At 40.7% G+C, this 24,468-nt stretch overlaps 1 protein-coding gene across 7 annotated transcripts in view; it reads left to right on the top strand.

Annotated features, from left to right (window-relative positions):
- The window catches only part of LOC122669030 (polyadenylate-binding protein-interacting protein 4-like), a 56,101-nt gene extending 31,909 nt beyond the window's left edge, over positions 1–24,192 (top strand). For 5 of the 7 annotated variants that reach the window (XM_043865646.1, XM_043865648.1, XM_043865644.1 and 2 more), the window contains 8 exons: positions 2,964–3,076; positions 3,240–3,312; positions 3,442–3,481; positions 19,070–19,383; positions 19,530–19,676; positions 23,151–23,246; positions 23,358–23,451; positions 23,749–24,192. In XM_043865646.1, coding sequence (XP_043721581.1) covers positions 2,964–3,076; positions 3,240–3,312; positions 3,442–3,481; positions 19,070–19,383; positions 19,530–19,676; positions 23,151–23,246; positions 23,358–23,451; positions 23,749–23,750 — 879 coding nt within the window. In that variant the 3' untranslated portion in view covers positions 23,751–24,192. The remainder of the gene's footprint in view (positions 1–2,963; positions 3,077–3,239; positions 3,313–3,441; positions 3,482–19,069; positions 19,384–19,529; positions 19,677–23,150; positions 23,247–23,357; positions 23,452–23,748) is intronic. The other 2 variants (XM_043865651.1, XM_043865649.1) reach the window with 2 other exon arrangements.
- Positions 24,193–24,468: the final 276 nt, after the last annotated feature.

Genomic DNA, 24,468 nt, shown 5'->3' with positions numbered 1-24,468 from the left:
AGCGGGAAACTAGATTGTTACATGTTTTCTCCAAGAAAAATCTAAAAAAGACAACACCCACCATGTAAGTTGACACCACTCCAACACCTCAAGTGGTGACCACTACCACTGCACCACTTCAAGTGTTGCCCTCTGATCTAGTGTCTACATCTTTGCCTGGTAATATCTCTTCTTCTCCATCTCATAATAAGATTCTCCCATCTCCTACTCATGATGCATCCCTAGATTTACCTATTGCTGTTCGGAAAGGGACTAGGTCGTGCACACAGCATCCCATTTCTCACCATGTGTCATATGAATCCTTATCTCCTTCATATCAGTCTTTTATCCCTTCCTTGTCCTCTGTTACTATTCCTTTGAATTGGTAGGAAGCTTTTGCAGACTCTAGATGGAAGGAAGCTATGCTTGAAGAAATGCGTGCTCTTGGGAAAAATGACACATGGGATTTGGTTCCTATTCCTCCCCCTAAAAAACCTGTCAGTTGCAAGTGGGTGTTTACTGTTAAATAGCATGCTGATGGAACTATAGATCGGGACAAGGCACGCTTGGTTGCCAAGGGTTTTACCCGGACATATGGCATCGACTACCAGGAGACCTTTGCTCCTTTAGCCAAGATGAACACCATCCGAGTTATAATTTCATGTGCAGTGAATTTTGGATGGGAAATGCCACAACTCGACGTCAAGAATGACTTCCTCCATGGGGAATTACAAGAAGAGGGCTGAAGCAATCCCCTAGGGCCTGGTTTGGCCGATTCCATCGAGCTATGGTGTTAGTGGGCTACAAGCAGAGCAATGCTGATCACACCCTATTTATTAAATGGGTGGGTGATCATCTTACCATCTTCATTGTATATGTTGATGACATTGTGGTCACGGAGAATGATCTAATTGAGATAACAACTTTGAAGGCTTACCTGGGCAAGGAATTTGAGATCAAAGACCTCGGGCAGTTACGCTACTTTCTTGGTATTGAGGTGGCTCGATCTGCTTAAGGTATATTTCTTTCTCAACGGAAATATACTCTCGTTCTTCTTTCAGAGACAGGCATGCTCGGCTGTAAGACTGTAGATACCCCTCTCGAAGCTAACTCCCATTTGAAGATTATGGAGGGTGAACCGGTTGATCAAGGTAGATATTAATGCCTAGTTGGCTGACTCATTTATTTGTCCCATACCCTGCCTGATATTGCTTTTGTTGTGAGCTTGGTGAGCCAGCACATGCACGACCCTTGTGCCTCTCATATGGAAGCTGTTTTTTTCAGATTCTTAGGTACCTAAAATCAGCTCCAGGGAAGGGTATTCTTTTTTCACCTCATGATCACATGTGTGTTGAGGCCTTTACTGATGCAGACTAGGCTGGTTCACCAGATGACAAGAGATCAACATCTGGATATTGTACCCTTGTTGGCAACAACAGTATGACCTGACGCAGTAAAAAGCAATCTCTGGTGGCTCGGTCAAGTGTAGAGGCAGAATTTTGTGCCATGGCACATGGTGTTTATGAGCTCTTATGGCTACAGGGCCTTCTTTGCGATTTGGGTCTCCCTGTTCCTGTTCCCATGATGTTATATTGTTACAACAAGTCCGCAATCAGTATTGCTCATAACCAGTTTAGCATGATCACACCAAACATGTTGAGATTGATCGTCACGTCATCAAAGAAAAGTTGGAGCTGGGCCTTATCTGCACTCCTTTTGTGAAGTCTAGTGTGCAATTAGCAAATGTCCTCACCAAAGGACCATAGTTGTCAAGGCGTTGCCTAGTCATCCAGGCGCCTTGCTCTCGCCTTGATTTCTGGTGTCGCCTGGTTGGTGTTGCCTTAGTTTGTACCCCCTTCCATCATCTTGGTTCGCCTAGGCGCCTTAACAACTATGCATAGTTGTCAAGGCGTCGCCTAGGCGTCCAGGCGCCTTGGCTGACTTGGGCGCCTTGGTTGCCTAGGCAAACCGCCTTGATCGCCTGCTTGGTGTCGCCTTGAATTTGGACCCTCCCCACCGCCTTGGGTCGCCTAGACACCGTGACAACTATGCAACTATGCAAAGGACTTGGTAGTAAAGTTTTTCATCCTATGTTGTGCAAGTTGGCCTGTGTGATATTTATGCACCAACTTGAGGGGGAGTATTGTAACATTAGTATGGTGTGGTAACAGTTTACTATGGTATGGGTGTAACATGGGTATAGGGGTAGTATAGTCCTTATTGTTATTTACTTGCAACCCTACTGTAACCCTACTTCAAACTATTATAAATTAAGAAGGCTAATGTCATAATAGACACAAGTCACAATTTCCCAAATAACAACAGAAACCTAAACCTACCCCCATGCCTCTTTGTACCACCTTCCAAACCCAAACTCTGTTGGGCTGGGTTGCTACTCCATCTCAAACCAAATCCAACCCCCTTGCCCCACCCGCAACCAGCACATGGTTGGACAAATTCGTCTGGATATCCCGACTATCAACCCTCCTCAGCTCTCTTCCTCACCCAGCTCTTTCCCCTCTCTGCCCCCTATGACGGTTGCCCCCCCTTCTTGGGCTTCCTCGCCTCCCCTTCTTCCCCACCATCCTCCTCCGCCTCGTCCCCTTCTCCCTCACCAGCCTCCTCCACTTCCTCAGGTCCCCTCTCGAAATCCCCCATCCAGCCTAGCCACTTCTCTCAACTTCCCCCATCCCAACCATTGTCCCCCACTCAAGGAATACTGCTGGCGTTGCTCTGTCAGACCACTTCGCCCCACACCTGAGGGACTCTTGATGCATACTCCATACTCTTTAAGATGAACCGAGTCATCTGGAATCCTTGAGGGCTCAATTCCTCGTCCAAGTTGTATCTCCTCAACCTGACATCCTAAAAGAGATGTTCATTATATGTTTCTTAGTATCTCTGACTTAGAACCAAAATGCTGCATTTTCCCTTTATAGCAATTTTTTTTTCCATATTTGTTTGGGGTTTTTTTTGCCATGCAGGATGAAGCCCAATCTTCTCAATCAATTGCTAGCAAGGATTTACACCGATTAAGTTCTATTGATCATGCTAAACAGTTGACTTCTGACTGTGTTTCAAAGAGTGGCAAGAGCAGGTTTCCGTCTTTGCTGCACTTTTCCTTTTTTCTTTCTTTTTGGTTAATCATATTCTTTCCATTGTTTCTCTATGAAGAGTGTGAATGTGTTGCTGTCGAATTACTGGTTTCATGAAGAAAATGGTGAACCCATGGATTCTAATCTAGCATTCTAAACGTTCAGGATGCATGAGAACCAGTTCAGAGAACAGCATGGAGGAAAGAGTTACTCAACAGAGTCTACAGAGAGGAAAATAGTGAGTTAAGCATTGAAATTGTTGTGGAGTTCTTGCAATTTCTTTATGCTCTTTGTTGGTCACTCTTAGTTAGGAGAATATCCATACTTGCTAATATCCATTTTTTTCTTTGTTCTGTCTGGTATCAAGTGCCGTGTCGGTGAGGAGACTCAAACATCAAAATCTGAGGGTGAGTACAAGCCATTTTTATATTTCATTATACATGTTAAATCCTATATTTTTATCTTATTTTATGGATCTAATGGTGCATTTTCCATTTTTTGATAGTGTCTTAGCTATTCTGTACATAATTTTATTGCGAGAATTTTCAATGGCATGTATGTTAGCTCCTACCTTATCTATTTTCATTGGTGGGCTTCCTTGTGCATGCAAGCTATCAAATTATTCTGTTACCTCTCAAAACTTCTTTAAATTTTCAACATGGTGTTGTCATCCCATATTGCAAATGCTGTAATTGCATTTCACCTAGCATTCTACTGGTTCTTAAAGTAAAAAAAATGTGCTCTGTTGTGTCTTTTTTTATCACTTCTCCTCCTATTGCCCACGTGCGTGTGAATACACCTTTTTATTGACAAGAGAGGGCATTTAATGTTATCTCTTGTGATTTCTTAAACCCCTCTCTCCAAAGCCTTTTTCTTTTACTGAGTGGAGGAACTAGATTGAATACGCATCTCTTTGGCCAAGTCTCTGATCTTGGTAAATGATCAGTGAAGTGTTAATTTAGAAGATGCAAGGGTATTTGGCAGGGGTTAGGAGGCACCCAACATCACTTTTGGGTGGTTTATTTTGGAGGATTTTTTTAAGCTAAAAAGATAGGCACAACTACATTTTACCATTCAGTCTGAATTAAGGGCAGTCATGAGAACCTTGATTTCTGTGAAGAGCATTCCTATGTTTTGAGGTACTGAGTGGTTGAAGAATAACTGTGGTCAGAGTGTGGAACTTCTTATATGTAGCAGTAATTGAAGGCTATTAGAATTCACGGTAGGGTTTCTTCCCACGTACTTGGGCTTCTTTCAGGGGCCAATGATTGATCCATAACCAGATAGGACTCATTCGCTGAATGCTTTTGTGGTAGCCTATTTGCTGATCTGGCCATCCGATTAGGTTCAGATTTTCAGCAGACCTTCCCCATCTTATTTGTTAAACTCGACCTTAGTTTCATCCGTGTCTATTTTAACTGGTACGAAACGACTATGGCAAGGAAGCTTCACTTCGTTTACTTGCGATTGACTGATCGTGCTACAGAATGGTGGACATTCCATGAAGAGGCTTAAAGTTAGAAGACGTGAACTAAGACTTGGAAAGAGATAAAACAGGAGTTGAAGAACAAGTACCTACTAGAGCATATCCAAAGGAAACTCGCCAGAATTGCAATGACAATTGGCAGGTTTAGAAGCCAGATTAGAAGAGAAATTTGTTAACAAGGAATCAGAAACTAAGATGGGCTTAAAATTCTGGTGGATGGTCAAAAGTATGGCCAAGAATAACTCCTCAAAATATGAGTCTGATCTGATGGTCTGATCTGGAGTTATAACTTTATCAGGGTAGCCTACTAGAAATTGGATTCTTAAAACAGAATTCCAGAAATGACTATCGATGGCATTACCGTATGGGGTTCAAACCAGCAGTTAAAGAAGTATTAAAAATACCAACATATTTTAGCAATATATAAGAATACTAAGGTTAAACAGAAAACCAAATCTGATAAAATATTAAAGAACTAGAAATTCAACTTGAAGTATGACTTTAAGGAATGAGCACAAAAATCAAAACTTGAAACCGAGGGGCCGTTTAAACTACTTTCCGATTACCAAATATGAAATCAGATTTGGAATCACAGATGGAAACAATGGAGAAATTGAAATTTTCGCAAATAGGATATGCGCAAGAACAAAATAGAAATAAGAAAATACTACCTGAGTTGATAGTGAACAAGATGAAGAATGGAAGAGAAGTAGAACTATATGAACCAAGCATCTCACCTGGAACTAGACTGAAATCCCATCAGCCCTACCTTAGCATCACACAGAACATAGGACCAAAGCCAAGCTTTATTCAATATTAAAAACCATGGGGGTTCTATGGCCTTGCATCCTTTAAATAGAAACTAAAAGTGTATTTACAATAGGAAAGGAAGTGTACTTGAAATAGGAAAGAAAGATGATGCAGTTGCTCTAGGCTGGCTGGACAAACATGAGCCACTTTGGAGGCCCAAACCAAGAACCAGTGCTAAACCAATTTTCTGGTCTGGCAAGGGCTGGTAGACCACATAGGATGTAATATTTTGTTTATTTAATTTTCTTTATTTTAGGAGGTTGCAGGTTGGGTAGATACGTAGGAAATTTTGCTTGGGATTATTTAGTTTCTATTTCAGTTAGTTTTCATTAATATGTTTTGATTTTCCTTTGTATTAGCCATGTAACATGATTCTGGAAATTAGAATGAATTGAAAAGAAAATTGGATTTTGCTACCTGTGTGGTGTGTTGCGTGGGCTTGCTGGCCAACTGTGCGTTTCTCTGTCATCTCTCCTCTTTCTCTTCTCAGGTATTTCTTTGTTCTCCTTCCTCTTCTTTTTTATTCGCCTATTTCTTCTTCTTTTCTTCAATTACGTTTCCTTGTTTTAGTACCAGGCAGAACCCTGTTTTCTTGTCCCTGCAGTTATTCAGATCTACACATTATATGTGCTTCATTAGTCATTGATTTGTTCTCAAACTCTGTAATTAATTCTCTGTTCTTCATCTGCCTGAACTTCTGTTTATATTTATCAGTTTGCTTTAAGTTCAGAATCAGAGTTGAGAGAATGATGTTACTTGTCATTAATGACAGAGGCTTTCTTTATTTATAATGTAGTTACAACCTTAAAGGGGTAAAAAGGTAAAAAGTTAAAAAGGGAAAATAAAGTAAAACCCTAATGTAAGGTGCTAATATTCTAATCCCACAGTTCTCAACACTCCTCAAGTTGGTGCAAATATATCATACATGCCCAACTTGGAGACCAGTGGATGAAACACCTTACAATTCAAACCCTTTGTAAATACATCAACAAGTTGATTAACAAAACTAACAAAAGTGATACAAATAATTCCTTGCTCAAACTTCTCTTTGATGAAGTGTCTGTCGATCTCAATATGTTTTGTCTTGTCATGCTGAACTGGATTGAGCAATACTTTTGGCAGCCTTGTTGTCACAGTAGAGACGCTTAGGATCTTTAGAAGTGACTCCCAGATCACTCAATTATCCCTTAAGCCACATGAGTTCACAAATCCCATGGGCCATGGCACGACACTCTACTTCAGCACTAGACCGTGATACAACAGACTATTTCTTGCTTCGCCATGTAACAAGGTTACCTAAAAGGAAGGAACAATAACCAGAAGTAGACCTCCAATCATTAACAGACCCAATCTAATCGGCATCAGTAAGCGCTTCCAGTCTTAGGTTCCCATTGTTAGAGAAGAGAATGCCTTTCCCAGGGCAGACTTCAAATACCTCAATATACGGTGCACTGCATCAAGGTGAGATGTTCTAGGATCATGGAACAATGCCAACAGCATAGGCAATATCAGGTCTAGTATGGGAGAAGTAAATTAGCTGACCAACAAGTCTCTGGTGTTGTTCTCTGTCAACCGGATCACCCATGGAACTACATAGATGGTGATTAACCTCAATAGGAGAGTCTACAGGATAACATCCAAGCATTCCTGTTTCACCGAGGAGGTCCAAGACGTACTTTCGTTGGGAAATAAAAATGCCCTTGGTGATCTTACAACTTCAATCCTAAGTAAGTACCAGAGAGGTCGTAAATCCTTTGTTTCAAACTCCTTTGCTAACAAAGATTTCAGGTGGGAGATTTCGGCATCGTTATTCCCCATGATCAGTATATCATCTACATACACAATGAGGGCTGCAATTTGGGTACCGCTCCTTTTCACTAACAGAGTATGGTCGGCTTTGCTTTGTTGATATCCATACATTTGCATGGCTTTCAGGAAGCGACCCAACCACGCCCTAGGATATTGTTTGAGTCCATAAAGGGACTTATGCAATCTGCAAACATTGCCAGTAGTAGATGGGGAAGCAAAACCTGGAGGCAAGTCCATGTAGACTTCTTCTTCTAGGTGGTAGAGGGCCGGTTAGGAGGAGAGGGGGAACTGGGAAGAACCAGAGTTGTAGGGGGAAAGAGAAGAATTCACATAAGGAGGGGGGGGGGGGGGAGAAACGCGCACACAACCTGCAGGCTATTCAATCCACAAACTCAATTCATTCTTCAAATCTATCTCCAACGATGGGGAATTACATCATATATAAAGAGAAATAAAAGACTCCTAAAAATAAAGACCAACTCTAACTAGGAAGCTAATTCAAATGAGGAAACTATAAAGAATTGAGAACCAAATATCCTACGTAGCTAACTTCTAAAATAAATAGAATAAAATAAACTAAAAGACATTATTTCTCCAAATAACATAAATTCCTAAAATCTTACTAAATTTCAAAAACTCAATCTGGACCCGGTTCATCTCCATCTAGATACCCAACTGGGTTTGGGCCGGTGCTAGGTAGTGTATCTGCATCAATTCCCCCAGTGTTGAGAAAAACTCAACTACACGTTTTGTAGAATGGTATAAATAAAAGCTCACGAGTGGGGGCTATAGGTTCCATGTCTACAACTTGAAGAAAATTCAAAATATGAAGCTTTGGGGGTGCATCCATGGCTGGAAAATTGTGGGGACGAACGAACTCATGAGGATGCATAGCTTTCACTGCGCTGGATTCCGTCGTTACCTGATCCACAATCTTCTCGTTTTCCATTGCCCCTATTGGCTGGTCTGGTGGAGGCTGTATCACTGGTGCTGCCTCATTTGGCTTGGAACAAACGTCTTCAACTAACTCATGAAGAATGAATGTCTGGTGCACAAGTTTCCACCACGATCAATTATGCCTTTTTGTTCTTCTAGCCATTCACGACCCAATTTAATGACACGCCGAGGAGAATCAAACATTTCACAATATGCACCATCACAATAATAAGAAACGGAGAATTTGACGAATACATAATCTTCAGAGTGAATAATGATCTGGTCGTTCTTTGAGAGCATCTCTACCACAGTTCAAGAGACGAAATTGTCGTCCTGCCCTTCATCAATAAACAACATAGCAAGTTTTCCATTGGGCAATCGAACTCTAAACTTCAACACAAAGGAATCCATCGGTATGCACCCAAACAACTAAGAAGGAGACTCAAATCAAGGAGTTATTTGACTTATGATAACAGTGGCAGAATTGTAAATAATTTGAATCGCAATTGGATGGCAGTTTCGTAATATTAGAGTTAGAGTTAAACTAGGAAACACAAGGGGATTGCAACGCATGGGGGAAGGGCAAACTTGGAAGCACAATAAATTAAGAGTTTAATGCAATAAAAGGTTGGAGCAGGGGCAGTATGGGAAATAGGAGGAAAAAAAAAACAAATATAAGGTTTGGAAAGTGAGACGTTATAAGGGTCGGGGTAATTCTGGAAAATCAAGGATATAAAAAGAGAGACTTATCGTTTGGAGGCAGAGACGTGATGAATTCACACAGTCTTCTACTGGCGGACAAACTGCAGCGAATGGAGGAGTTCGAGTTTGACGTGGATTCTGGGCTTCGACTTCAGCAAGGAGAATGCGATCTCGAAGGAGGTGGAGTCGATGACTGCGGCGAGGAACCAGGTACTAGTATTTTTTTGTTCGAGTCTCTGCTCTCCTTTTTTTTCACTAGATCAAACCCTAGATTTCAGAGGGAAAGGGGCGGTGGGGTTTTTGCGGGTTGGGGTTCAATGATACGCAGGATTTTTTTTTTGGTTCGCTATTACAGCGACGAAGAAGGGAAAAGGAAAAAGGAAATGGGTTGTTTTTTTTTTGAGGGTGGAATCGAAGGGGAGGGGTTGGGTTTTCAGTGTGGTAAAAAGGAATGGGAAGAAAACTTGGAATATAGAGGGAGGGGCTGCTGCGGGTGGTCAGGGGAAATGGGTTTTGGGGATGTTGATGTAACCGCAGGGGGTGGGGTCTTCTGTGGAATCGAAGTGTATTTTTTTTTATTTGCTGGGATCGGCTGAACAGCAATAGGGGAAGGAAGATTAGGGAAGGAGAATGAGATGAGAGATGGAGATCCTTTGGTTTTGATACCAAATTGGTGGAGGGCTAGTCAGGAGGGGAGGGGGAACTGGGAAGAACCAGAGTTGCAAGGGGGAAAGAGAAGAATTCATATAAGAAGAACCGGGGGGGGGGGGGAAGAAACTCGCACACAGCCCGCAGGCTATTCAAACCACAAACTCAATTCATTCTTCAAATCTGTCTCCAACGATGGGGAATTACATCATATATAAAGAGAAATATAAGACTCATAAAAATAAAGAGTAACTCTCTAACTAGGAAACTAATTCAAATAAGGAAACTAAGAATTGGGAACCAAACATCCTACGTAGCTAACTTCTAAAATAAACAGAATAAAATAAACTAAAAGACATTATTTCCCCAAATAACATAAATTCCTAAAATCCTACTAAATTCCAAAAACTCAATCTGGACCCGGTTCATCTCCATTTGGATACCCAATTGGGTTGGGTCGGTCCAAGGTAGTGTATCTGCATCACTAGGTCTCCATTTGAAAAGGCATTCTTGACATCCAATTGTTGAAGGTTCCACTCCAGATTGGCAGCACATGAAAACAATGGCCGAACCAAATTCATCTTTGCCACAAGTGCAAAGGTTTCTTGATAACCTTTCCCATAGGTTTGGGTAAAGCCCTCCAACCTTGACAACCAGGTGTGCCTTGTATCTCTTATTGGTGCCCTTTGCTTGACTGTAAACACCCATTTTCATCCCACCAACTTCTTCTCTTCAGGATGAGCAACGAGTTCCTAGGTACCGTTTTTGTCCAAGGCCTGCATTTCTTCTAGCATGTCAGCCTTCCACTTCGGATCTTTGATGGCTTCTTTCCAATCTTGTGGAATAGACACAGAAGACAGAGGAAACAAAGGTGATGTAGGAGCAATTCTTGGACTGGACTAAACCTGTTGGGGAACCCATATGAAGACGAACCAGGTCCAAGTGGGTTTAGGTTCAGTAGGATATTTAGGAATTATTTTATTTGGGAAATATATGTAATCTTTTATTTTGGATAGCAATTAAGGAATTACCAATTTGAGTTTTATCGAGTTTCTATTTTAGTTGGTCTACGTTTTAGGAAGTAATTAGGAAGTAGATTTTAATTTTATTTCTGTTTTAGGCTATAATTAGGAAACTTAATTTCTTTTTATATAAATATGCTTGTAACCCAATTTGTTGGGCAGATTTGAGAATATTGAATGAAAATTGAGTTCGTTTGTTGTAACCAAGAATGGTGAGTGTGCTCCCTTCTCTCTCTCTCTCTCTCCTCTGAAATCTCTCTATCATCTCTAGATTTTTCTCTCGCCTCATCTTCTATACCCTTATTTATTTCTCAATTCTGTAACCTACGATACTTGCAGTTCCATAGTTGGGTATCAATCTCTACTTCTTCTCTCTCTTTCGTTCTCAGATTTGAGTAAAAGGCAGCCCACCCCTGGGCGAACAAACCCTTAAAGCCTCACCTCTCAAATCCTGTCCAGTGGTGAAAACCAAAGCATCACAGAGAGCTGAATCTTTGTTTACCGCCAGGTTCAGTTTCAGACTTCAAATACCTCTTCTTTACTTGCTGATTGGGACAGTTATTAGTTGGAATATAAAGGCCATTATGGTAGCAACCTATCCTTAAAACATCGCATTGATTGGATTTCTCGAGAGATAGTTCTCCAGTCTGCAACCAGTTCTTCGCGCTAGTTTTGTGATTTTGACGATAGGTTGAAGAAGACTCCACAGTACATTGGTTATTTACTCTTTAATTTGTTTGGTTATAAAACTATGCCTCCCTCTCTAAGTGTTTACATCTTGCCATTAAGTTATTGCCCATTCCAAGATTGCCTTTTCACTTGTATGTCTTCTCCACCCACGTATGGTACCTTTGCTTTGTTAGATTAATTTCCATTATTTACATTATTGTCACCTCTTGTCATGAACTTCAGTTTATTTACGGGTTTTGTAATCAATCCTTTATTTGAAACTTCTATTATTTGGGTTGGCCCACAAGCGATCCGATTTGGTTTTCCAACCCCTGGGATAAAGAGGGTGATAAAGATTTATAAGAGACAAGGTGGGAAATGGGATGTTTTGTGTAGGAACGAACACCTTTTCTAATAGCAATGGGACGGTCATCATGCATAGGGTTAGCAAGATCAGGCACATTATCAGAAATAGGAAGGATATTACCTGATGGTGAGGGTGGATCTGGTGGAGGCGTCACAGTGGGTAATGGTTGGTCGTTCATGGTACCCTTTTTCTTGGATCTCTTCCGATTGTAGGTTATCATTTCCGGAACAGAAACATAGTGAACCAACGTCTCCCCCTCACCGCTGTTACTGTCAATTGTAGGCTCTCCTTGAACTGGAACTAGAAGACTATCAATAACCATAGGGACTATTGGAAGCTACAGCTCTTCCTTAAGACTCTCCCCCTGAAGAGGTGTTGTGAAATATGGTTCAGGCTCATGAAGGTGACATCCATGGTTACATAGAGATGGCGAGAAGGAGGGTGATAACATTTGTAACCCTTTTAAGAAACCGAGTAACCAAGGAAAATACACCGAAGAGCTTGGGGATCCAGTTTAGACCGAGAAGGAGTGGAATTATGGGCAAAGGAGACACACCCAAATATTTTGTTAGGAAGGGAGGCAATGGTAGGGTCCGGGAGAAAAGAAAGAGTATTAAAATTCAGGACACTAGAGGGAACCGTATTAATGAGGTAGGCAGTAGTAAGAATAACATCTCCCCAATAGGTTTTAGGGACACCAGTTGTAAACATCAAGGCACAGGTCACGTCCAAAAGATGACGATTTTTCCGTTCAGGAATGCCATTTTGTTTTGGTGTCAAAAAACAAGAAGTTTGGGGGAGTATGCCAATGGAAGCAAGATACTGCTGAAAACTACTATACTTCGTACCATTATTACTTTGAAGAACTCTAATAATGGCATTAAATAGATTTCAAAGCATGGCATGGAAAGACTAAAAGCAAGAAACGACATGAGATTTACTATGTAGAAGGTAAACCCATGTGAGACGTGTGCAATTGTCAATAAATGTAATGAACCAACGAAAACCATTACGATCAACAGTAGAGGGATTCCATATATTAGAATGAATAATGGAAAAGGGAACCCATCACAATGAACTTGTTCCAAACCACAACCTTTAACTAAGTCCAGAAACATAGAACGTAAAATATGAAAAGAAGGGTGTACCAATCGGCGGTGCCAGTGATAAAGCTTTGTCAATGTGCTATCAAAACGGAGGGTATGTGCTGAAGATGGGAGTGTTCCTGTTGATGTAGATTCCAGGTAGTAGAGACGATCACGAACCCGACCATACCCAATTGTTGCGTCCGTTACCAGATCCTGAGACAAGCAATGAGTCGAAGAAAAGTGAACAGAACAATTCAACTTACTAGTTAAACGGTAAATGGATAATTACTTTGCACATAATTTTGGGACATGTAAAACAGAGGAAAGAGAAAGATGGGAAGAACAGGAAAATAAACCTTTACCCGAAATGGAGGACATAGACCCATCGACAACACGTACCTTATCCCGTCTAGAGCAAGGAGAATAGGTAAGAAAGACCTCTGAGTTACCAGTCATGATCAGTTCCACCAGATTCAATCAACCATAAGGACTCGTAGAAGAGACATGGAAATTACCTGACTGGGCAAGGTTGGAGACAAGGAGAAGAGGAAGAACTAGTGGTCAGTTGTGTCACCAATTTTTGGATGGCAGCCATCTAATCTAGAGAGAAAGGTGTTGTAGTAGGAGCAAGGCAAGTCTCAAGTGCTTCAGAGAGATGAGCCTGGGAACGAGTACTACCCTGTTTAGGATTGCGCCCACCCTTGGGACGCCCATGGAGCTTCCAACAAGTATCTCGTGTGTGACGAGGGCGACTACAATAATCACATTTCACGAGTTCCCGTGCAGAAGTAGGAGCCTTGGAGGGATCTGTAGTGAGAGGTGCAGGAGGTGTAGTAAGCAAGTGTTGGGAATGTATCACACCCTAGTATCTGTACCCGAACTTGATCATATTCAAGGTTCAGGTCGGTCAGAAAATCATGCACATGTTCCATCTCCCTCTACTTTTGAAATGTACCAGCATCATCAGGATGAACCATGTGAACGGAATGATAGAAGTCTAAAACCAGCCAGAGAGTAGTCAAGGTAGAATAGTAGGAAGTGAGAGAGAGCTCCTTCTGAGTAGTGCTACAAACCTGATGTCGTATCTCATATGTCTAGGCATAATTTCCTGCCTACGAATAGGTATAGCAAATCACATCCCATAGTTCCTTGGCAGAATTAAAGAGAACAAAGCTGGTACTAACAGAGGGCTCCATAGAACTGAGCAGGAAGGATATAACTACCGCATCATTAGACGACCAAGTAGAAGTTGCAGTAGGATCCATTGGCTTTGGAGTGTCTCCTGTAATGAGGCCAGAGTAGTTGTGTCTTTGGAGTGTGAGAAGGCATGCTCTGGACCAGGCGAGGTAGTTATGACCATTCAGTTTGATGAGGCCAGGTTGGAGAGTATGTTGCCCAGTGTTACTCAAACGACCAAGTGGATGCCTCTCAGTTGTGCCAATGGAGGTAGCACTAATAGGTTCATCAACCATAGTATTCAGAGAAGAGAAGGATTACTCTACAACCAGAGAAAGGGCAGTGGCAAAAGGCGCGACGACCTAGGCGAGTCGCGGCTACACCAACAAGAGAGACCGGCGGAAAGGCGCGGCAACTGGTTGGGTTGTGGCGGTGGCTGGAAGCATCATCGGCGGCTAAAGGGGCTAGCAAAAGAGGCACCACGACCAGCTGGGTCGTGGCAGTGACGAGCAGAGGTAGCGCCGATGGCAAGGGGCCCGAAGGAAGAGGCATGACGACCTACGGGTCACAGCGGTGGCGAGTGGAGGTAGCGTCGGTGGCAAGGGGGCCCGACGGAAGAGGCACGGCGGGAACAAGGGTGACCTAGGGTCGTAGCAGCGGTAGTGGGAGGCGACCTTAGGTCGCATTAAAATCATAGTTGTCAAGATGTCGCCTAGGCATCCAGGCGCTTTGGTCGACTTGGACACCTACTTGGTGTCACCATGATTTTTTACCCTCTCCAACGCCTTGGGTCGCCTAACCGCCGTGACAACTATGGTTAAAATGGCAGTGGCAGTGGTAGCGCTAGCCTGTGAGAAGCCAGCGGACAAAGGACGCAACGGCGGGGGAATGCGCGCAATGTAGTGAGAGACTCAAGAGTGCATGGTGCGGGTATCGTCTACCATGCTAGACGAGGAGGCTACGACCTCAATGGGCAGCGGCGTCAATCGAAGAGAACAATGCAAAAAACGAAAAAAGATTTTCTAGGGTTTTGGGCTCTAATACCAAGTTCAAAATCAGAGTTGGGAGAATGATGTGACTTGTCATTAATGACAGAGGTCGTCTTTATTTATAATGTAGTTACAACCCTAAAGGGGTAAAAAGGGAAAATAAAGTAAAACCCTCATGTAACCTAATGTAAGGTGCTGATATTCTAATGTAACCTAATGTATGATATATTTGCACCAACTTGAGGGGGATTGTTATTTGCACCAACTTGAGGGTAAGTGTACAAATGGTAGAGCACAGGTCAGTAGAGCAGGTGTATCATTTTCATAGCAGGCATAGCTTTTCTTTGCTCGACGGTTTGCAACTTGGAAAAGTCCCGCAAGAGAATGTAACGTAATGTATGATATATTTGCACCAACTAGAGGGGAAATGTCATTTGCACCAACTAAAGGGGGAATGTTATTTGCACCAACTAAAGGGGGAGTGTTGAGAACCGTGGGTTTAGAAGATTACATTAGGTTACATTAGGGTTTTACTTTATTTTACCTTTTTACCTCTTTAGGGTTGTAACTACATTATAAATAAAGAGGACCTCTGTCATTAATGACAAGTCACATCAGTCTCCCAACTCTGAGTCTGAACTCTTGATTATATTGTTGCCTCCACCAAACCTGACCTGCTTCTGGTTTTTCCGTGTGCAACTGCTCATAGCACTATTCCAGCCCATTAAAATAATATCTTCTGGACTGGTTTTGCTCATCCGGGCTAAGCAATTCCACCCCAAAAGTTCCAGGTTGATTGGTGCCCAAGCGAGTGAGTTTTCTCCCTCGAAGTGGTTCCTGTTCTACCGCCCTGGTGTTTCCATCGGGAAGAAAAAGAACTCTTCTTGTTGCTATTAAAGCCCTATTTTAATTTATTTGCAAAGAAGCCCCTTATTTCATTAAGTTATATTCATTTACTCCCCTTATGTTTTTACATTACAGTTTCTTGCTCCCCTTTGAAATCAATTAATATTCTGCCACTAGTTTGTTCACTCTTCCCTAAAGGACTTTGGACATTAGTTTATTTACTGTTTTGCCACTAACTTGCTTGCTTGAGTTGATATAAGATCGGGTGGGCCCATAAGCAATCCAAACCAGATTTTGGATCCCCAGATTGCACCAAGAAAGAAATAGAAAAACTCTATCCATAATACCTTATAACTAAATCTGTCTTTACTACTTAGAATAGGTGTCTCACATGATTAAAACTCTATTCAAATTAGGAATAAGAGTTCTTTTCAAGCAAAACTCTATCCTATCCTTAGCAACCAAGATAATAACAAATACTTAATGAAATAAAATATCTCAAACTAACCTAATAAAGTAAATCCTGTATTCCTATCTTCTACCCATATTTTAGGCCCATTAAAGTGATATTCAACACCAACAAACTCAGCCTTATCCCAACTTAATGGGGTCGGCTACATGGATCCAAGCAAAACAAAGTAGGGAAAACTGAGGTCAAAACAAAAAGGAAATGAAGAGATGGGAGAAGAGGGATGGGGAGTGAGATAAAAGAAAAAGGGCATACCCAGTGCACAAGGCTCCCGCCACTGCGGGGTCTGGGGAGGCTCATAATGTACGCAGCCTTACACCTGCTTTCTCCGAGAGGCTGTTTCCAGACGCGAACTTGTGACCACTTGCTCACAATAGAGCAACCTTTACCATTGCACCAAGGCCAGCAAGGGATGGGGAGTGAGATGAGAAATCAAAAATGGCAAATGCAAGATGAACAATAAAAGGAAAAATGAAAGTAAGAGGAAAGAGGCACAGCCCAGCAAGTCAGGAAAATCTCAGTTAAATGGGGTCTGCTACATGGATCCTTGTCCTCCAATACGCTCTATCCGAGGTCATACTTGGAACAAGACCTAGACTATGCATGCCCTTCCTCACAACTGGTCATTTTAGGTCTGACCCTCGCTCTTTTAACTCCTTCAATCGGGATCAGATCACTCCTTACTGGGGCATCCCTAGGCCTCCATTGAATGTGACTGAACCACCTCAAACAACTCTCTTGAAGCTTGTCATTAATCGGGGTAATTCCCAAGTCAGCTCTAATACGGTCATTTCTTACTTTGTTCCTCCTAGTTTTTCCGCACATCCATCTTAACATCCTCATCTCTGCTACACATAGCTTCTCAATATGACACTTTTTAACTGCCCAACATTCTACCCCATACATCATAGCCGGTCAAACAACAGTCCTATAAAACTTTCCTTTAAGCTTTAAAGGAATCTGTCCATTACACAACACTCTGGATGCACCTCTCCACTCTAGCCATCCCACTTTAATTCTCCGTGAAACATCATCTTCTATGCGACCTTCTTTATTAATGATTGACCCCATATATCTTAAATAGTCACTTTGCGGTATCTCTCTTTCCTCAATTCCCACTATGTCATTATCCATCATAGTGTAACTAAAATTACACGCCATATAATCCGTCTTCGATCTACTAATCTTAAATCCTCTTGTTTCCAAGGTAGATCTCCATAACTCTAATTTAGTGTTGTCCTTGCTTTTGTCTCATCCACTAAAACGATATCATCAACGAAGAGCATACACCATGGGACCTCGTCTTGGATGCTCCTGGGTAGGTCGTCCATGATAAAGCGTAAATAGGTAAGGGCTTAAGGCTGATACCTAATGTAACCTAATCATAATTGGAAATTCCTTGCTCTGACCGCCCACAAATCTCACATTCGTCACCACACCCTCATACATATCTTTAATAACATCTACGTATTTACTTAACACCCCTCTCTTAAGTAGAACATGATGGATTAAATCTCTAGGGATTCGGTCATAGGCTTTTTCTAGGTCAATAAAGACCATAAGGAGATTCTTCCTGCTATCTCTATATCTTTCGATGAACCTCCTCAATAAATAGATAAATAGTTTCTGTCATGGATCTACCTGGCATAAAGCCAAATTGGTTCGCCGAAATATGATTCTCTTCTCAAAAATGCTTCAGTGACCTTCTCCCAAAGTTTCATAGTGTGACTCATTAGCTTTATGTTTCTATAGTCATTACAGCATTGGATATCTCCTTTATTTTCGTAGATCGGGACTACAATGCTTCTCCTCCAATCATCAGGCATCTTCATTGTGATCATAATCCTATTAAACAGATTGGCTAACCACTATATCCCACAACCTCCTAGGGTTTTCCACGCCTCTATTGGCATCTCATCAAGGCCTGGTGTCTTGCCTACTTTCATCTTTCTTAAGGTTTCCTTAACTTCTACCACCTAACCTTTCTTACATATCTATGGCGTGTGTTGTCTTGTTGACTAAAGTAGTTGTTCGGGTCATTTCTACATGACCTACCTCCATTTAGTAGATCATAAATATACTCATCCCATCTCTTCACAATGTCTTCATCCCTTACCAACACTTTTTCATTATTACCCTTGATATGCCTCACCCGATCGAAATCTCTACTCCTCCTTTCTCTCATATTAGCTATCTTATAAATAGCTTTTCCCCCCTCTTTTGTGTTTAGGTTGGTATAGAGATCCTCATATTTCTTTGTCCTAGCCAACCCCACAATCTTCCTAGCTTCGTTTCTGGCATCATTATACCTCTTGTTATCCTCTGGCCCATTAAAATGGTAGCTTATAACTACTAAAATCCCAAAACATATATAACCCAATCCAAGGCTTATTTCCACTAAAAGTAACCCAATTCTATGTTTTATCTGCATCACTAAGATTTCATGAAGCTCGAAGCTTGGTTTTTTCATGCTGCTGGAAGAGTTCTCGTAGAACAGGGAGTCAGAATGTGAAAAGTAGTCTCCACTTATTTCAGGATCTCAGATTCTCTCCATTCCTATGCAATACTTCGATGATCAATCCAAAACCTCTTTTGTGCTCACAGTTTCCATTTACATAGCTAGGTTCAACTTGGAGGTAAAAAAGTGTTCCCAAGTTTGGTTGTTCATATTCTATCTTACATTCTGATGTACTTTCCACATTCCTCTCCACCCCACACCTTAAAAAAAAAAAATGGGAATAAGATTTTAGTTCTTACCTATGACTTGAGAGCTTCAGTTAAAGTTACAATTACATGAACTATTTTTGGTTTGTTTGTAGTTGGTCTGAAGCTATGATTTTGTGGGTGCATGAACAGATCCAATTGAACTTGGATGTGGCAAACTTTTTTTTTCCCTGTAAGAATATTTGGTATGCTTATACTTTATCTATGACGAAGATATGTGGTTGATTTTGTTGGAATTGTCAACAATGCTGTAGATATACAATCATCACTTAATGTGAAGAAAGCTGTCTCAGATAAAGTCGGTTTGTCTCCCAGTGCCACTGCATTTGCTCCTTCATCTTCTGTTTCCTCGAAAGGTCAAGAAAATGCAAGTTTGGTTGGATCATCAGATTCTATTGGAGCTGGAACAATCAAAGCTGTTAACTCCCGTGGTCGATCAGGTAGTTCAACGTCATCTACTTCAGAGTTTGTAGCTGCACCATCAGCTTCAAGTGGTCCTGGTTTGTCACCAAGCTCATCTGTGGGATCATTATCTTCGGAGAAGTCATCACTAAATCCCAATGCTAAGGTGGTACTGATGTTCACAATATATTCTGATCTTAAATTCTTCGCAATTTTTGCTATTTCTCTTCAGAGAAATCATCACTAAATTCATGCTGACGATTGAATTTTCCTAACATTGTTGATCCCTAACATTAACATTTTGTGGTGCAGGAATTTAAGCTGAATCCGAACGCAAAGAGTTTCATGCCATCTCAAACACCTTTAAGGCCTCCTTCCCCAGTATCTGAAGGTTCCTTTTATTTTCCAGCTAATGTGTCTGCTGTCCCACATATGCACACTGTACCAGTTGGCATTGGGGTGAGCCCTTAGAATGTATCCTATGTATTTTGATTTCTTTAGTTTTGCAAAGTTTTTGCTTGTTTATTTTCCATTTTGAAGTGAAATCTTCTACATTGAGAAGTACTTTTATGCGTGCTGTCATTTAGTACTTCTTGGTATTATTATTTTACATGTTCATCTGCAATGATGTGTTGCTATTTTGAAGGGTGGGGATGGGGCAAGGAGTTGCTTATGGAAAGTATTTTGTAGTTGCTGTTGATGATGATGATTGTGTCTTTATCATGTATGTGTTCAAACTACTGATATCTGTTAGAATTGGAACTTGTTGTTCGTTGTAGTTAACTGCAATGTGATGTTATTGAATTAATGTATTGTGAATGGAGAGTCTTTTTGATCATATAGCTTGTAGTCGTTATATCCAAACCAGTTTTCAATCTGTAAAGAAATATTGGTCAGTTGGCAGACTGGCCAAGATTGACCAGCTGTATTGAAAATAACAGAGCCACATATGTGAATAGCTTTTCTGATTTAGATCACCTGAATCTCTTGACTCATTAACATCTACCGTTTCAACTTCAAGGTGGGGTCATACAGCTAATCTTTACCACATTGTCCAATTCTGTTTATAGTATCTATATTATCCTCCATGTGCTTTCACCTTTTGTAACTGCAGCTATTGGATTGAATTTCTGATAGAAATTCCCCAGAAAACATGGTATTCATTTTGGCTACATTTTATTGTAGAGAGAGATATGGTAAAAGAGATTCCTTGGGAACCCAAAGGGAAATGGCCATCTTGATTGTAGAATGATGAACTTCAAACAACCATTAGAGTTTTGTCTTATTTTAAGGCACTACAAGAGACCAGGAATGAGAAAACCTTAGGAAGTGGCAATCCTGGGAGTAGAACAATGAACTTCTAATAGCTATTAGGGTTATGGGGGTCTTATTCTAAGGCACGGCATATGTCTAGGAAGGAGAAAACATAAGGCATAAGGGAGGCTTGCAGTTTCAAATTTAGTAGTTCAGAAAATAGTAAGCAAAAATAAACTCAAGGCATATGATTTCCTATGTCATACATTAGGATTATGTTGGATGCATTGGGACTGAGGATCAAAGAGTTAAGGAAGAGATGATTAAGAGAAAACCGAGTTATCAATGATTTTTTAAAGTGAAATAGAAGGCAGTCTAGTATAAATCATTAGCACTTAACTGTTCAATCTTTATTTGTGCATGTGTACGTTAAGGAATCCAAGAGAGAGAGTTTCTTCTCTTGGTCCTCTTACTACATTCTACCTCCCTTGCCTTCTTGTTAGGAATACTGAAATTTAACCGCAGCTATTTTGAAACCTAATTTGGAATGTTGAAACAGCGTCAGCTGCTTTAATACATAAATAATATAACCTCAAAATTAGGAGGCAATCTACTGGTCGGATGGTAAGTTATAGTCAAGGTTTCAGGTTTCAACCCTGGCCGAAAGTGATACTTCCCAGGTTTCGACTGAAACCTAGGATTTTTCTGGGCCAAAATCTAAATCTAGGTTTCGAGACCCAGGAAATGGTTTTTTGACCCTTTTTTTGTGCTACCTATTTTTACCATTTTATACCTATTCCATGAATTAGTTTCCAAAAAAAACACCCAAATGGTACTTGTGATTTGGATCCAAGTTTGCTAGTGAACGCTGAATGCTGCTGTATACTAGCCCTATTATAAACACTGACTACATATAATTTAGCTACTGGAAATGTAAATATGCAATTAAAACAATCAAAACAGACATTAGATTTGGAAAATACAAGAATGCAACACTCACCACCCAATACTACATGGAGTTTCTTGGCGGCTCTAATTCATGAGCTTCATATGACTGAAGATTTTGTTGACGTTCCTCGGAATGTAGCAGATATGTTATCCCATGACATATTTTGTGCCCAGTTGTTCTGATCATGGTTAGAGAACTCGGTTCGGACCCCAACTCGGTCAGGCCGAAACCGAGTTGGACTGAGATCTCGGCAAGTTGTTGCACTTTTTCTTTTCTTTTTTTAAACTCGTTCCATGGTTTCGGTGGGTTTTTGACCTAGTTTGGTCATGAAATTTAGTATACAGCCTATTTGGGCAATTTAAACACAACGACACTATCAGTTTTTGAAAAATCAAGTCCAAATCGGAGCTTGACTTAGTGGGAAACTAGGACAAACACTTATTTATGCCAGAAACCAGGACAAACACTTATTTATGCCTAATACTGACTTAGTGGGAAACCAGGACAGACACTTATTTATGCTAGAAACCAAGACGGGCACTTGTTTATGCCTAATATTGACTTGGTGGGAAACCAGGACAGACACTTACTTATGCCAGAAACCAGGACAGTCACTTATTTATGCCTAATATCATTTAATTACTTAAGATATTATTCATAAATAAGCAAATACCCCCCTATTTTAATCCAATAAAAATAGTTAAAAAATCAAATTCCAAAAGGATAAAAAGTCAACCCCAACAAATCCAAGATTGTTTAAATCTGATTTATATTGAAGGAGTTATGTTTCGGTCAAACTTAATTTGGTGTGCGCAAATGTTGTCAAAATCGCTCTAAATAAAAATATTTTTTTACATATCAAAACAAATGAATATTTTACCGCATTTTGGTTTTTAGCAATGTTTTATCATATTAAGATTTATGGAATTTATAGATTTAAGGAAAAACCCTGCATCTAAAGGTTGAAATTTGCACCTACCAACGAAAATCCAGTTTTTGTTCTTGAACTGGGGGTTTGACTTTTTAGGACCCCCAAAACTTGAGCCACAAGGGGTTTTTAATGCTGGCACAATGGTCCATTGCTGACCCATATGTGGCCCAAGGATGAGCTGGCTCAATGGAGTTCATGACTGGCTGTTGGTCCTGATTCGTTCTTCTCTTCAACCTCCTTCGACCTACATCACTACCTCAAACCAAGAAACCAATCTTCTACGTTATCCTAGTTTTCATAAAATAAAGATTACAAGATAATCTCAAATAAGCAAATAAATCCCTAAATATCTTACTGGACCCAAAACCCAATTTGGACCTGGTTCATCTCCGTCTGGGCTCCCAAACAGGTTTATACCGGTCCAAGGAACGCTCCTGTATCAGGCGGAATTGTACATTGTCCTGGAAATGCACCTACATTTTTTTCCTGTCATTTTAATGTGATTTGGTTCAGACCATAATAAGTGGATAAAGGCTCAAGAATCCAAGTTATTTAGGTACAATTTTTAACAAGTTTACATTTTCATTTGATATTATTCCTTTCCATTGCATATTTTCTTTTGTGGTTATATTCATTTTCGATGGTTCTGTGGAAGCTGGTTGAGTTGGTGGATCCTTTTTTTTTTTTAAATTGTTTCAGTGTTATCTAAGGCTATTACAGTTATTGCTGGCGCTGTTTCCATGCTCTTCTGTTTGATATGTTTTTCAGGATTGATAGCTATTATGTATGATTTTTGCAGATTGCTCCCTCATTTGGACACCAGCCTGTGATTTACAATCCACAGGCTACACCAGTGCAATCACCTCAGCCATATGTCCATCCAAATGGACCTCTGGTATGCTGTTTGCCTGCATTTTCAACATCCTATGGAGACATCTAGACTTCTTCAATTATTTCTGTCCAGAAGGTTCATGCTCACTATGGTTTTGTACTATAATTATTGCAGTATGGGCAGCAGATGATTCTTGGCCACCCTAGGCAAGTTTTATACATGCCAAGTTACCCCCAGGCAAGTTTTGGACCTGCCAAGTTACCCCCCTGTAAGCCAGTTCTTTCCATACATCAAGCATTTAAGAAATTGACTTAATAGCATTTACACACAAAAAAATGGCTTTAATAGCATTGGCTTTGCATCTGAACTTTAACATTTGTACTTTGTTTAGTGCTTGGTTCTGAGGAGCCTGTTTTGCTCTATATTATGTCACAACCAGCCTATATCAACTATATGATTACTTCTATGGCTTGCCTAAGAAAGCTTAACGATCACCTTTGGGAATGTTGCTTATTACAGTTCATGAAAACATCTTTTCTTACACAACTTGCTGGTGTCCGGACAGGAAATGCCATACAAAGGGAGAGAATTCTAACTCTGCTGGTTGGCCAACACATGCCGTGCTAAATGTGCTAGTAAATAAGATGCTTCTGAATGATGGACTGACAATTTGAGCGGAGATGCCCAGTATTCAGTTAAAAATAATTCTAGAGCACCATCAGGAGCCATGGGAGTTTTCAATCAACTTAGGATGTTCACTCTCTATTTGTATTGTAACATTTATTATTATGTGTGCTTTACCATGACTATGATGTCTTGGGATGGATTACCAAAAGAAATTGTCTTTTGGTGTACCTTGGCAATATTATTTGGCAGCAAACCAAGGACACTTGCATGAGTAACAAAGAGCCTCTAGTTGAACCTCTAAAACTAGATGGTTCAAGGCAAACAGCAGTTCACATAAGTTTAGAGCTTGTTTTAATGACCCATTTACTTATTCTTGTTCTTATGGTTTAGTTATATATGGTCTTTAGAATCTTTAAGTGGCATTTCATGACCTTGAGCATTCTATTTTTTGATCTGAAATCATTCCCCTCGCAGCCCCACTTGGGCAGAGAAGGGCCAGGGGTGGTGGATTGTGTGCAACTACTGCTAGGGGAAGCTAGCCTCGTCAGAACTTTCACTCCACAGATCCTTAACCCAACCAAATGAATTTGGCTACAAGAATCCTGTTACTGTATTTTTAAGTCATTATTATCTGTTCACCTGAAACTGCTCATATTTG

The sequence above is a fragment of the Telopea speciosissima genome, chromosome 7 (assembly GCF_018873765.1).
Source record: "Telopea speciosissima isolate NSW1024214 ecotype Mountain lineage chromosome 7, Tspe_v1, whole genome shotgun sequence".
Lineage (NCBI taxonomy): Eukaryota > Viridiplantae > Streptophyta > Magnoliopsida > Proteales > Proteaceae > Telopea > Telopea speciosissima.
The sequence above is the reverse complement of the archived record's forward strand: the minus strand, read 5'-3'. Positions and strand labels throughout refer to the sequence as shown.